The sequence below is a fragment of the Sarcophilus harrisii genome, chromosome 1, assembly GCF_902635505.1.
Source record: "Sarcophilus harrisii chromosome 1, mSarHar1.11, whole genome shotgun sequence".
Taxonomy (NCBI): Eukaryota; Metazoa; Chordata; class Mammalia; order Dasyuromorphia; family Dasyuridae; genus Sarcophilus; species Sarcophilus harrisii.
Genome location: NC_045426.1, coordinates 49,892,283 through 49,906,771, shown reverse-complemented (window position 1 = coordinate 49,906,771; position 14,489 = coordinate 49,892,283). Strand labels below are relative to the sequence as shown.

The 14,489-nt window shown below is 36.6% G+C and overlaps 1 protein-coding gene across 3 annotated transcripts in view; it reads right to left on the bottom strand.

Moving 5' to 3' along the window:
- The window catches only part of FANCD2 (FA complementation group D2), a 59,568-nt gene extending 45,125 nt beyond the window's left edge, over positions 1-14,443 (bottom strand). Inside the window, exons 1-10 of one of the 3 annotated variants that reach the window (XM_031954970.1) lie at positions 14,414-14,443; positions 10,880-10,978; positions 9,853-9,912; positions 9,329-9,466; positions 8,259-8,326; positions 7,606-7,709; positions 7,247-7,307; positions 5,999-6,051; positions 5,738-5,816; positions 3,043-3,167 (exon numbers count right to left, since the gene is read on the bottom strand). In XM_031954970.1, coding sequence (XP_031810830.1) covers positions 3,043-3,167; positions 5,738-5,816; positions 5,999-6,051; positions 7,247-7,307; positions 7,606-7,709; positions 8,259-8,326; positions 9,329-9,466; positions 9,853-9,912; positions 10,880-10,943 — 752 coding nt within the window. In that variant the 5' untranslated portion in view covers positions 10,944-10,978; positions 14,414-14,443. Of the gene's footprint in view, positions 1-3,042; positions 3,168-5,737; positions 5,817-5,998; positions 6,052-7,246; positions 7,308-7,605; positions 7,710-8,258; positions 8,327-9,328; positions 9,467-9,852; positions 9,913-10,879; positions 10,979-13,952; positions 14,381-14,413 lie in introns of those variants that run through there. The other 2 variants (XM_031954977.1, XM_031954975.1) reach the window with 2 other exon arrangements.
- Positions 14,444-14,489: the final 46 nt, after the last annotated feature.

Sequence of the window (14,489 nt, the reverse complement as noted above, 5' to 3'; positions counted from 1 at the left end):
AAAAAAAAAAAAAAAAAAAAAAAAAAAATCTGGAGAGGTAACATGGTGTGTAAATACAACTGGTATCACAGTTCCAGTACATTTATTTTAGGCCAAGTACACCCTGACCTCTTCTGTAAGCTTAAGCTTTGGAGAAATTCGGTTAATGAGACAGATTTTGTTTTTGTAATCCATAAACTAAACCTCCTTTATTAAACAATAAATCCTTAGTCAGGTGCGACACTAACAGGTACAGCTCTCCAAATCCCTGTCCAAGGAGACGTGTGTACACAAGTGATAATGGCAGCAGTCCATGTGGGAATAAAAAAGTTCACCATATCTAAGGAGTCATACTTCCTTGATACTGATTTATACAATGATAAGGACTGGGCTCATTGGTACCTTCTCTCCAACTTAAAAGTCTCAGAGAGAATCCTAGAGCAGTGAGGTATTTCATAACTTGACAGGGTTACAGAGCTAGTATGTGTTGGAGAAAGGATGTGAACTCAACTGTTTCTGGCTTGAAAGCTACTTCTCTTTACATCATACTTCCTTGCCTCTCTTGACAGCTGGTTTAGATGAGACTGATCAAAAATAGGACCTTGGAGCACTTAGGTTGTCTGCATTCTGGATCCTTAACTAAGGGATAGCTACAAGTCATTAATGACTAGGCCATGCAGCCCAGGCATTCCCTTGGGACATAAGGCCTGGTTAGAATCCTAACCATATGACTCTCTGTCTAAAGTCCCAACTTCTCAGTACCCTGGCAACTTTAAATTGAAAAACAGGTGCCAATCTGCATAAATAAAAATAATTATCCTATTATTGAAATCCTAAGTCCAGTTCTTTTAAAAAATGTAACAAAGCTTTATGTGCTTTTATGTGTACCATGAAATCCAGTTCTACCTAACTCTAGTAATTTTTCTCCTTCCCTTCCCCCTACTTCCCTAGCCTAGGCAGCAAGGCAGCAAGTAATCCATTATAGATTAAATGTGCAATTCTTCTCAACATATTTCCACATTTATCATGCTGCAAAAGAAAAATCAGATCAAAAAGGGAAAAAAATGAAAGAAAAAAAGCAACAACAAAAAAGGTGAAAATACTATGTTGTGTCTTTAGTAACTTCTTATTCACATCTCAAATTTCACTTTTCCAACTACCTGCACATCCCCTGTTTCTGCTACTTCTTTTGAAGAATACTATATATGACATTTCTCCATTGTCTTGTAATTTCCTTGAGATCAAGGCATACATTTTCTCCTGTTCTTAAAAACAACTCCCCAAAGATTACAGAAGACTTTACACAAGGTGGGAATCCTGAAAATACTGTGGATGAAAGAACATGGACATTTTCCTCTTTGTCCACAGTATTCAAAGCAATGGTTTCAAAAGGCAATTCCAAGATGAATCAGATCAGGTTAATGGAGAAGCCTTGCTGGGATCCAGATTCCCTTTCCTTTTACAGTAATGATGTTTAACTCACAGAGAGTCAGCAGAAGTACTGTACCATGGTGAGGGGCTACTAAAGAGTTCCTCTCCTCACATTTCCCACAGCCTAACTCTTCCCTTCTCCAAGGTCCAAATGTAGGAGCAGTACATCAGACTTCCCAAGAATCTCCAGGATAGCAAAAGACTTGTTTTCTAGAAGGAATAATCCAAAGAGGCTTTGGTGGAGTTCCAGAGGGATGGAGAAACTTGAAGACTCTAGCACTCTCCACCCACACAGGGTTTTGCATCCAGGCCATGGTGGGATAGGGTGCTTATCACAAAGAATACTCCTCAGTGGCAGAAAACTCAAATTCATGTAATGCATTAGGGATGTATTGTAATAGAGACAGTTGACAAGAATATCTACTTTTTCATCGAATAATATCACATCAGTAGAAATGACATGCAAATGCCTTTTTCTTCACAGCAAACTCTGCAGTAGCATGCTATTAACCATCTGTTCTGAACTGCACTAAATTTGCTAACTTTGTTACTCAACTTGTGAACATGAAACCACAAATTGAAGGAAAAGGAAGCACTATAAATGGAGCAAAAAAAACCCAAAAAAAAACCCAGTATAGTGTTCTCGTTGGTTTCCTGGAGGTCTTGGGGCAGCCTTCCTTTCAGATTAATCACCACAAGAATAGCCAGGTGTTAAAGTGCAAAAGTTTTCTGGAATGAATCTCTCTGAGTCCTAAGGCTTGTGCTTCAGCCTCTAGCCACCACAAAGGTGGACAATGGAATGAATGTGTCTCTGGGTCCCTTCCGAGTCTGTGTCTGGCCTTCTGAGTCTCTCTCTGAGTCCTTTTGAGACTGTCTCTGGCTCTCTGTCTGAGTCCAAGCTTATTTGCTCTACACTGAGTATAAACCAATCATTATATCACTAGGGAACCATTATTTGTTGTAAGATTAAACCAATCATACTGAACTTAGAGAACTATTAATCACCATGCTAAACTAGATAACCATTCCTCATCAATTCCACTGACTTAACACCTTGTAAGAATCCTTGTTTCAAGTTCAGAGTTCTGGCCCATAACAACCCAATAATGCAGCAGGAAAAAGGAATCAATATCTTTAAGTTAAGAGAATTGTCATTTGAGTGCCACTGTCAAGTGAGTACATTTTTCCTTCATCATGAGTCCACTAGCACTTTTTAAAAATCTGGTTGGTATTTTCAGAGGACAAATGAGGTTAAACCCTTTGGTATAATCTGTCAGCAGGCTAAGGCCTAATGCCAAGCAATTGCACTCACAAAGACCCAAATGAGCAACTTTGGAGGGAAAAGACCAGGCCTCTAATCCCACCTCTGCTTCTTGCTGCTCACATGCCTTTGGGAAAGTCACATAAGCCACATGGGACCTCAATTTCACACTGGTCCAAATAAAGGTCAGTGGCCTCTGAGGCCCCTGCCAGCTTTAGATCTATGCACAGGGAAAGTAAGCCATTGATAGCCCTTATGGTGTGCCAGTAACAAATTAACACAAGGATGACACTCTCTTTTAGACCAAAGTGATAAAAATCATTTCTAGGACAAGATCCTGCTGAAAGCATTCTCTAACTGTATTTAGGTACCTCAGTTCTCCAGCCACATCACCATGTTGAGAGTCTCCAATTATCTCAGGTAAACTGGTTATGAGGTCATGCTGCAGAGTCACTGGGGCAATACTGATCAGCTGCATAATCTTGGTTGTAAGGTCCTAGGTTAAAACAAACAAACAAACAAACAAAAAAAAAAACAAGTACAACAATCCAGCAAACTGTGAGGAAAATCAGTAGAGAAAGTCTTTCCAGTCCCATTTGTGAGACAAGGTATAAAACTGATATTCTGCTCTTGATTATACAGGCTTAATTCCAAAGCCTGTTCCTGGCTATAACTAGAAAAAGCTCTGGGCTAAACTCTATCTGAACTTAAAGGTTGGGGGAGAGGGAGAGAAGAGAAAGAAATTAAGATGCTCGGAATGATAAGGAGAAAGAAAGAAATGAAATGCTTCAAATGGTACCTCCTTTAGGACACCTTCCTTGATCCCCTTTGCTGAAAATGCTTCTGCCATCTTCAGAAATTCCCTAAATCACTTTGTTTAACTCTTTTGGAGGTATTTCTCACACTCGGCTTTGTGTTATAATATTGATATTTGTAGTAGAGTCATTTCTCTGTCTTATCTCTATGTAAGACTAAGATTATTAAAGCAAAGACATCGTTCTATTTATTTTGTAGTACACTTAACATCTAGATTGTCCTTTGCATATTATTAGCTTTCATGCATGTTAAATGCTTTATCCCAAAGTATGTCTTTCTTACCCTGATATTTCTATTTATGCCTAAATTTCAAGCTATACTTGCTTTTTTCCTTGTCTACTAGCTAGAATTCTCCAGAAGGACCTAACCATTAAGGTATCAGGCAAGAGTCAGTAGGATATATTTTCAATAAAACCTGAATACTGGATTGGGGCTTTACTGGATCCTCCAATCAAAGGCAGCCCCTCCAATGGACCAAAATATCTTGGGCTACCATTTATGGGGCTGGGTTCCAAGACATCACCCTCCTCAGACTTCTGGGTACCCCACACTCCTGCCTGGTTCGGACAAGTGGACAATCCTTTCATCTAATCACTACTCAATGCCTCAGTTAAAACTCCACCATACCTGGTATAGTTGGTAAATAATGCCAATAGTCCCAGATATCTAAAACAAGTCTCCAGCAATCTGGGAACCTAGGCAAGTGTCATAGCCCAGACCCAACTTCTATTCTAAAGTTGTCACACTTCCACTGAACCGCAGGTGAACCTCTACATCATACTGAAACAACAAACAAAGTAAATTAAACTATCCTAGTCTCAAACTGGTATATTAGTTCTACCAAGCTCTGGCTAGTGAGTCACCCATATTTACCAAGTCCCAATTCCCAGGTTACAGCTATGCCACACCCCAATGTCCAGGATAGGATTTCATTTATTCGATATATCTTTAAATATCTATCTACTATGTACCAGATATAGGAGTCACAAAGATAAGAACAAGTTAGGCAATGATCTCAATGAGCTCATGTTACATTTTATTTGGGGAATATGGGAATAACTTGTACAAAGATAACAAACACATACACACAAAATAATACAATTTTTAAAAAAGACTACACTATCACAGTTGAGTAGGTATCTATGTACTTTATAAAAGCACTTAAACATTACCTATTTGTAATAGAAGATATATTAAGTAAAAAGATGCTAATTATACAAAATGATATACAAATGCCATATAAATGCTATACATGAAGCATATGAGGAAATATGAAAGAACTACAGAATGTTATTCCATTTTTTGCTTTCATTTATATTTTATCATATGTTCAAGATTAAAAATTCCTTATTTCTATGTTTATTAGACTGTTTTTGTATTAAGTTTATAGTAAAAATTGAAAATAACCAATTACTTTTCAAATTTCTATCCCTTAGCTTAGGTAAGGAAATCTAATTACTCATATGCTAACAAAAATTCTTTTGGATATTGTAAAGAGTTAACCACCATCATCATTTTCTCAATGATCATTTCTAAATAAACTAGACATATAGAAAAAAGGAAATGATCTTTTTTTTAAAAAAGCAGCTAAAATGCCCAGAAAAAGAACTCTGGGAGATGACTAAAAACCATTACATTGAATTCCCAATCCCTATATTTATGCACACCTGCATTTTTGATTTCCTTCACAAGCTAATTGTACAATATTTCAGAGTCTGATTCTTTTTGTACAGCAAAATAACGTTTTGGTCATGTATACTTATTGTGTATCTAAGTTATATTTTAATATATTTAACATCTACTGGTCATCCTGCCATCTAGGGGAGGGGGTGGGGGGGTAAGAGGTGAAAAATTGGAACAAGAGGTTTGGCAATTGTTAATGCTGTAAAGTTACCCATATATATAGCCTGTAAATAAAAGGCTATTAAATAAAAAATAAATAAATAAATAAATAAAAAAGAAAAAAAAAAAAAGAGAATTTAAAAAAAAAAAAAAAAAAAAAGCTAAAGAGAAAAAAACCCAACTGCAAATTACAAAGTTTTTGGACATGGGCAATATGGGAATTTACTTGATTTGATTATGCATATTTGTTATAAAAGTTTTGGTTTTCTTTCCCTCCTCCCTCCCAATGGAGAGAAGAGAGATGGGAAGAAGAAAAAAAAGTTTGTAGATTAGAAAAGAAATTAATTTTTTAAAAAATCTGTCCTTACACATAGCTAGAAAATAAATTAAAATGATCATAAAGTTTACCTTGCCATCAATAATCCTGTCAAGCCATTTGAACTGATTGATAATAAGCCGAGGCATGTTGAGTCCATCATTATTAGTGCTGAAATGTCAGAACAGGAAAACACAAGGTGTGTTTAGCCTTTTTTATAAAAACAGAAAATCCTAATATGACACAGAAGTTTTCTTTTCTACTAAGTATGACTTTCAGGAAAGTTGAGACTGCTTCCTTGAGGAGACTCCTTTCCAGGTCACACTAGCTCTCTCTGTACATCTGCCACTTACCTCTCATAAAGAAACTCTGGCAACTTTTCAAATAAGATTCTGATAATGGCAGGCTGTAAAAAATATACATTTAGGTAATAAGTTAGACTACTCCAAAACATTAAGAGAAAATCACAGTGACCAGTGTCACCAATGCTCCTCAATAAGCCCAGGAAAGCCCCAGTTGAACCATCAGAGACGCTCTTCTTAAATATCTCAGTTTCCCAGAAAAATATCTAGCTTAAAAAAAAAAAAAAAGTAAGCACCTGTAATTTGTCCCAATGACCAACAAAATATCATAAACAGCTGGACATTCAAAATAATATTTAGCAGTAACAGTTCTAACTGCAAATTCAGTTAATGACATATTTAAAACAGCAATCAGGTAATAATAAGAAGCTTAACTAAGGACAAAAAAGATATCTGAAGAGTTACGAATCAAGGAGAGGAGTAATTAGTCTTATCCTATTTGCTTCTGGACAGTAGAGTGAAGAATTATAGATGGACCCCATGTTGGGTGTGCTGTACAGCAGATTCATGTTCAAGCATTACCTCTGAGGGCTTTTCAACTCTGAGATTCTCCACTGAAGAATTACATTGACTAAATCATGCTCAAGACTTCCAATGGAATGAAAAATATAAGGATAAAGGAAGAAGACAAAATTACTGTAGAAGAGGAGAGTTGGAAGAAATGCATGAAACTCAAAGCTGAGAAACTGAGAAGTAAGAGAAATCAGGACAACAGAGACTTGGGAATAGAGACGGCTACTGGGTGAAATAGCCAATCACCAGTTGTAAGGCCCAGAAATTTATCCAGTAGAATTTGATCCAAGTAAGCAGCAGCATAGCCTTAAGTTGTGCCAGAGGCACACAATACAAAATATATCCCTAATTAACTTTTAAACAAGTTCAGCTGAGGTTGGGAGTTAGTCATGACCCTAGACATCTAAGAATACAGCAAGGCTAACGGGCATAGGAGAATGGTATCTGGAGAAGTGCTATTTAGTAGCTGCCTATTTTAATTGTTCTTACTAACTAGGTGTGAAGTTTAATTGTTTCTATGCTGCTGAAGAACTCCTTATGTCTTCAGCAATCTCCAAATCTGCCTTCTATCTGTCCTATCACTTATGTCTTTGCACAAGGCCATATAACAGTTGAACATGCCAACATCACCAATATAATCATTTCCTGACAGCATTTGAGTCATTTATACTAGACTGACATAAACTAAAAATTTTTATTTGGGGGAAAAAAAACTCAAAATCTCACCTGTAAATTGTCAATCCCCAGCAACAGTTTAATGAGGCTCTTATAGTAAGGCGTGACCATGCTGTAAAAGAGAAACACAGACTCCACTCTAAAGGATGAGCAACGAAAAGATAACCCTTAATCAGAGAAGAGCTGATATACTGTGTTACAAACACACACTGTCTTATTGAAAGAATTCTAGAAAAATTCTGGCTCTTAACCTTCACAGTCTTATAACCTAGAAGCTGGACTGTGGGTGGGGAAGGAGATGTAACTTATGATGAAATTTTAGGAAATTATTAAATTCCTTCTTTTACTCCAGGGAGATACTGTGCCCTAGTCCTATCTCAACTGTACCAGCTACATCTCGTTTTCCACACCTTGTCTCCTCTTCTTGTAGTCGTTCACAAGACAAGAGGCAGTTCCTAAAACAGTCTCGATCTTCTATGTAGGACTCCAGGCCACCAATAAATTCTTCCACTGCCTTCATGAAAAGAGGAAAAGGAAATGAGTTTTGATTTAGAGCAAAGGTTCTTAATCTGGGGTCTATAAAATTGTTGTTTTTTTTAAAAAAATTAAATTAATAATTGAATTTCTTGGTTTTTTGGGGGGAAGGATTAAAGGAGACAGCAACTGGGCTTTAGTGACTTGCCCAGAGTCACATAGTTATAAGTGTCTGAGGCCAGATTTAAATTCAGATTCTTTTGACTCTAGAGCCTGTGATTTATCCAATGAACCACTAACCTGCCCCTAAAAACAGTATTTCAAGTAGTTTTCTTTGTCAGCCTATATATATATGTTATTTTATGCATTTAAAAATATCACTCTCAGTAGGGGTCCTCAGGCATAACTAGACTATTAAAAGGGTCTATTACACAAGAAAGGTCAAAAACACCTGATACAGAGTCCTTTAGTAAGTGGCAAAATATCATTAACTTATCTCAACCCTACAACAGTTTTATTCAAGCTCTTGGACTTCAGTACTTAAAGTACTGCTAGTAAAAATAGAAAAATCAGAACAAGAAATACATACTTTGGGATAAGAAGAATGTTTTCTTAAAGCTTGAGAGAGCTTCTTTTGGAAAATTACTTGATCTACAGCTATAGAATAAGAAATATGAAACTGATATCAGAATCAATAATTAAATTAAATTTCAAGCAGATTGTCTTTAATGTAGATTATTATTTCAAGTTCTATAACCCTCCATTAATGTTATTAATTTTTACAAGTTGCATGTTCCTGTCCTGAATAGAACAAGAGAATCTTTTAGCTTAACCGAAGCACCATTCTTACATCAGCTTTACTTCAGCAGTATTCTTAATAAAAAGCTGGGTGTTGCTAGATTAACAAATTCTCAAAGAACTTATGTACATAAAATATCTTTTCCCACGGAAGTTTTAATGCTACAAAGCAACATCAGGATTGTTCATTTTTCTGGGACTCCCTTTTCTCCAATAGGAGTTAGACAATCTATACTTCCAAGTACTACTCTATTATCCTATTATGAATTTAACAAATGCAAACAATCATGAACATTTTTGAAGCAAATCACTAAATCTCTCAATCTCAGTTTCCTCATCTGCAAAATAGCAATTATAATAGCATCTTATTCACAGGATTATTGTGAGAATCAGATGAGGTATATAAAAAATCTTGCGAACTTTAAAGTACTATACAAATGCTATTTTTGCAGCTTTTTTGTATTTTAAAAAATATTTCACCAATACTTTTTTTTTGGTATCACTATCACTAAATTGATACATACTTTAAAAACCTATTTGTAAACAGATTTTCACAGAATCATATACAATCCTTTTGTTTGTACTTTGTATAAGAAAATGCCCATTTTTTGAAATGCCAAGTTTGTTTAAAAAAAAAAGAATTTTTTTTTTTTTTTTTAAGATGTAGAGAATACCTTCTGGAAAATAATTCTCTACTAATCCCTGACTGATAGCATTTTTTCTACTCTCTCCCACTTCTTCCCAGTCTTTTCTAATCTTTATGGCATTAAATTTCAAAAGCATACAGCTTAATCCTATCCCACACCCAACCCCCCACAATTGTAATGATAGCAAAGTCTAGGATAAAGATAAGAATATTACCTAGTTGATTTTGCTTTTCCCCAGTTTTAAGAGTAACTCCAGCTGTCTTGAGAAGCTTTACAAAAGTACTATCATTCTCTACTATTTCATTCTGACCAATTGATTTCCTTGGCTTTTTACTTGCTTCATTTTTTTTGGCTTCAAAAAAAAAAAAAAAAGAATTATAGATTCTATGAACAGAGCAGATGTTAGATGCAAACAAAAAAAGAACCTCAATAATATCCTCCAAAGACAACAGATCCATGATAAAAACCTCCAAATATAAAAGTAACTAATCACAGAAAAAGGAAAAATTACATCAATGAATATGATTCTTCTAAATATTCGTTTTTATCCAGGAATTACAATTGTATAAAATTTGCAGTGAAGAAATTACAAAAATTTTTCTACTCAACATCAGTGTTTAAGGATAAATATAAGGAATGTGGATTTCTGTCTTTCTTATGTTCAGAATTCAGATTGACTTGAACAGAAATACAAAACACTGAATACACAGTAAAAACTAGAAGTAACATATGACCTGCCTCTCTTATCGCTCCTCCCTTTTCTAGATCTTTCTTTTTCTTCTACTTCTTCTTCATCCCCTGAGCGAAATTGAAAACAAAATGCTGAAAAATTTAAAAATGTTTAAAAAAAAAAAAAGGTTTCTATGGCCAATAGATCCATCCAGTCATGTTTTCCATCCTCTCTCTTTCAACAAAAATAAACATAGATACAAGAAATGAGACAAAAATTTATTTATTGCACATTTGCTAAACCCTGGTCTCTTCCCAAGAAAGTCAATACAGAAAGACAATATCAGATAGCATTATCTAAGCAGCCATTTACTTTTAGTAAACAACTTAGGCTATTCCCATTTATGCTTTTCAATCAAAATACCTTGGTAATACTACTTTTATTAATTTACTAAAAAATACTACTTTTAATAAAGGTGATAGGTCACCAAATTTTCTGTTACCAAAACAAAAAGTTCATTATTGTTAATTTTTTACATTCAGAAATGTTTCTGCTTCTGAAAGTATACTAATGGAAATCCAATACATATTTCCAACCAATAAATTGGGTCAGTCAGCCACAATTTCCCCAAACCAGATGAGATAACAAGCTCTATGATTATAAAACTGGATAATCAATAGATAAGAGCTCCCTTTTTTAGAGAATATGTACACTGAACCAAAGCTATTGTCTACTACTTCTTAATTAGCACTTAATACCTGGTATTGTTACTTAAGTTTTAGATAAAGAAATCATCTTTCTAAATAAAAAGTCATCTTTCTATATATATTACAAATTCCTAGAGGGTAGAGACTATATTTTATATTTTTATATCCCTTTCAACACCACACATAGAGCAGCTTTGTCAAAATGGCTCAATAAATGGAATGATAGAAACCCAAGTTTCAATAGAAACGTTTAGTAGAAACCTCCTTCCTGACACATAGAGTCTCTATATGACACTCTCCTAGCCAAGCCCTCAGGCTCTGCCCAATCACTGCCAGTGGCAGCCCATTCTAAATATTTCCTGAACGAAGTGAGTAACTTTTCACACACTGGTGTAATCATCTGTCAGGCTCCTTCTGTCTTCAGATCTTGACAATCTTCTTTTCCCAAACATTATGGACAATATCTTCGACAGCCAAAAATCACTTCCTATAATAATGTCAAAGAGGATAAGTTAGCCTCCAGATAGGTTTTGAATTCCTAAACAAAGTTGTATATCAAAGGAAAAATGTTTCTGAGAACCAAATGGGTTTTAGTCCTTACATCAAACCTATCTAAATCCTACAGTTAATTGTGACTTCAAGCTTTTCCCAGTACTGCAAAAATTGCAATTATCTACATGCTCTCCTTTTGGGTGTCCTTTATTTTAAGTAACAAAAAGTAGGGGCATGCTGGCCTCTCAGGATATCCCTAGTACACATGTGGGAGTCCCAAATACAGTGCACTACACACTGAAGATTCTTGAAAAATGTTTTTGCTGATACAGAGAAAAAACTTCCCCACAGAGAAAAGTCTAGAATAAGAATATAGAATACACAACTAGAAGAAATCTTTCCTCACTTCCCTCCCAATATTCCAGGCACTGTGCTAAGTACTAGAGATAGAAAGGAAAACAAAATTTAAAAAGAAAAATCAGTCCCTGTTCTTAAGGCTCTCTAACAGGGGAAGACAATATGCAAATAACAGCAAATAAGATATGTACAGGATAGAATGGGTGACAATGTTAGAGAAGGCACTAAAATTAAAGACTAGAAAAGGCTTCTTGCAGAAAGTGAGACTAAAAGAAGCCAGGGGAAAGAGATAAGGAAAGAGAATTCCACACATGAGTATAACCAGTAAGAATGCATGAAGCTAGGAGATGCACTATTGTATTGAAAGGCAAAGAAGACTATCACTAAATCCCCTTCTTTTTATAGATGAGGAAATTAAGGCTCATAGATGTTACAGTGATTTGTCCAAGGTAACAAAACAGTACAAGAACTATGATCTTATGAATTAAAAATCCAGTTCTTTGCTTATTTTATCAAGGTCCTGTTGACCTCCATAACTTCATTCCTTCGAATTAAGCATGGCCATTTACAGGCTCCTCTTTTACACTATGAATACTTTCAGGAGTTCTAATTCCCTAACTAATATCAGACTACAAAATGATTTTGTGTGGGACAAGGACTACCCTTGGGCAAAATACCAGTGTATGATTTTTTTGTTACTATTCATTGCTGTTCAATAGGATCCCTGAATCACAGCAGAGCAATACGGTCCATGGGGTTTTCTTGCTAAAGATACTGGAATGGTTTGTCATTTCCTTCTCCAGTGGATTACGGCAAACAGAGGTTTAGTGTCTTGCTCCAAGTCACACAGCTGTCAGAGGCCAGACCTGAACTCAGGTTTTCTTGACTTCAAGCTTAACACTCACTGAGCCACACAGCTAACTGGTATTCATTACTCTCCATCTATTTGGCACATCATATTCTTACTTTAAGCAGGCTGTCAATTACTATTAAGATATTCACAGAATGTAAGATTTTTGAGAACACAGATTTTATATCTTTGTACTCTCTGCAGCTCAAAGTTGTATATAATCCTTGAATCCTATATCTAGTATATAAGACTTTGGAAGCTCTCTTTCTGTCTGGATGTCTCCTGGGGCTACAAACAAAGACACATAACCTCAGTTCTCAAAAATCAAATGCTCTGTGACTATTCAGGGATAAATGTATTATGTGTATGTGAATGTGTACCTATGGGTGTCTGTGACTTTGGGAGCTCTCTTTCTGTCTCCTGGGGCTGCAGGGAATACAAAGAAAGACACACAATCCCAGTTCTCAAAAATCTTATGCTCTGTGATTATCTGGGGATATACGGACTATGAGTATGTACATGTGTAGCTATGTGTGTCTGTATATAAATATACATATAATATAAATATTTTAATATATCTATATTATATATAAAATAATATATAAATTATTTATATATATAAATATATAATATATAAATATGTAAATAATAAGTAAAATAATATAAAAAATTAAATAAATATATATATAAATATATAATATATAAATATGTAAATAATAAGTAAAATAATATAAAAAATTAAATAAATATATATAAATATGTAAATAAGTAAAATAATATAAAAAATTAAATAAATATAAATATATAATAAACATACATATAAATATACAGACACACACAGCTACACATAAATATAGATGGGCATATACACATACTCTTATCCCCAAGTCTTAGTGCAGTTTTAAGCCCTATACCAGGGGTTCTCAAACTTTTGTTTTCAGCATCTCTAGCCTATTAAAATTTATCGAGGATCTCTCCAAAGCGTTTTTGTTTATCTGGGCTATATTTATAGACATTTACCACATTGGAAATAAAAGCTATTTTTGAATTTGCAGACCCTCTACAAGGGTTTCAGAGCTCCCCGGCATTCTCTAGACCATACTCTGAGAACCACCGCCCTGTACAATTCAACCAAACCACCATTCATTTCACCCGTGTGCCTAGTGCTGGGCTGTTTGCTGGAGACACAAAGTCACAATGGAAAGCAGCCTGTCTCCAGCAGCCTCACTCCAGCTAGGCGGAGGCCCACTCCGAACAAGGATCCTGTTAGGGACGTGACCGCCTGACTTTTCCATTCTATCCCCAGCACTTGGCAAGGCTTAACGCTTCATTCATTCGTTAAGCAAAAAATCGGCTTACTGAAAGTGGGTGTAAAAGGTTAACGGAGTAAATTTTTTTTTTTTAAATACCGTGATCATGGGGCAGCTAGGGGGCGCAGTGAACAGAGCACCAGCCCTTAAAGTCAGGAGGACCCGAGTTCAAATGTAACCTCAGACACTTAGCTGTGTAACCCTGAGCAAGTCACTTAAGCCCAATTGCCTAAGCAAAAAAAAAAAAAAAAAAAAAAAAAAAAAAAAAAACCACGTGATCATTGATACACTAATCTGGAGCCGAGACCTTACGTGGAAAATAGGCACAGGGTCAGCGGGATGGCACAGTGAGGAGACAGCATGAGGCCCCGAGCCTGAAAGACCTGGATTCAGATTCTACCTTCTCTCCCTCCCCTCCCCCACTTAACATTACCTGAAGCGGGCCCCTTTACCTGTCTTCACTTCAGTTTCGTCATCTGTAAAAATGGGGATAATAAAAGCCCCTACTTCTCGCTACGGTAAAGCGCTTAGCACAGGGCCTGGTGTAACAGTTCGCGATGTATGTTACCCATTACTGTGGTCAGGGCTGGGTATCGTTAATAAAGGGATGTGGGAGGGGCGCTAGCAGCTGAAAGAGATGGAGGAGTGGGACCCTTGGGAAAACTGGCGCTGGATTCGCACCCAGGCCCTCGCAGGATCCGGGGCTTGCTGCAGGCCACCCCGCCCTGCCCCCACCAGCGGCCCAGGGAACTAGCTCCGTCTTGGCCCGAGGCCGAGAGCCGGAGACCCTCGGAGTCTTTGCGCCCGCACGTAGGCGAAGCCGCCATCGGCTCCGCGGGCACTGCCGGGCCTGCTCAGCCACGGCCGGAGGCTACGGGCCCCCGCGTCCCGACTCCCTCACTCTCTCACTCACCCGCCCGCCCGCTCCGCTTCCACTCCGCTCGACTTTCCCGCCCGCCACGCCCCTCAGCCGGCGCCGCCGGAAGGGG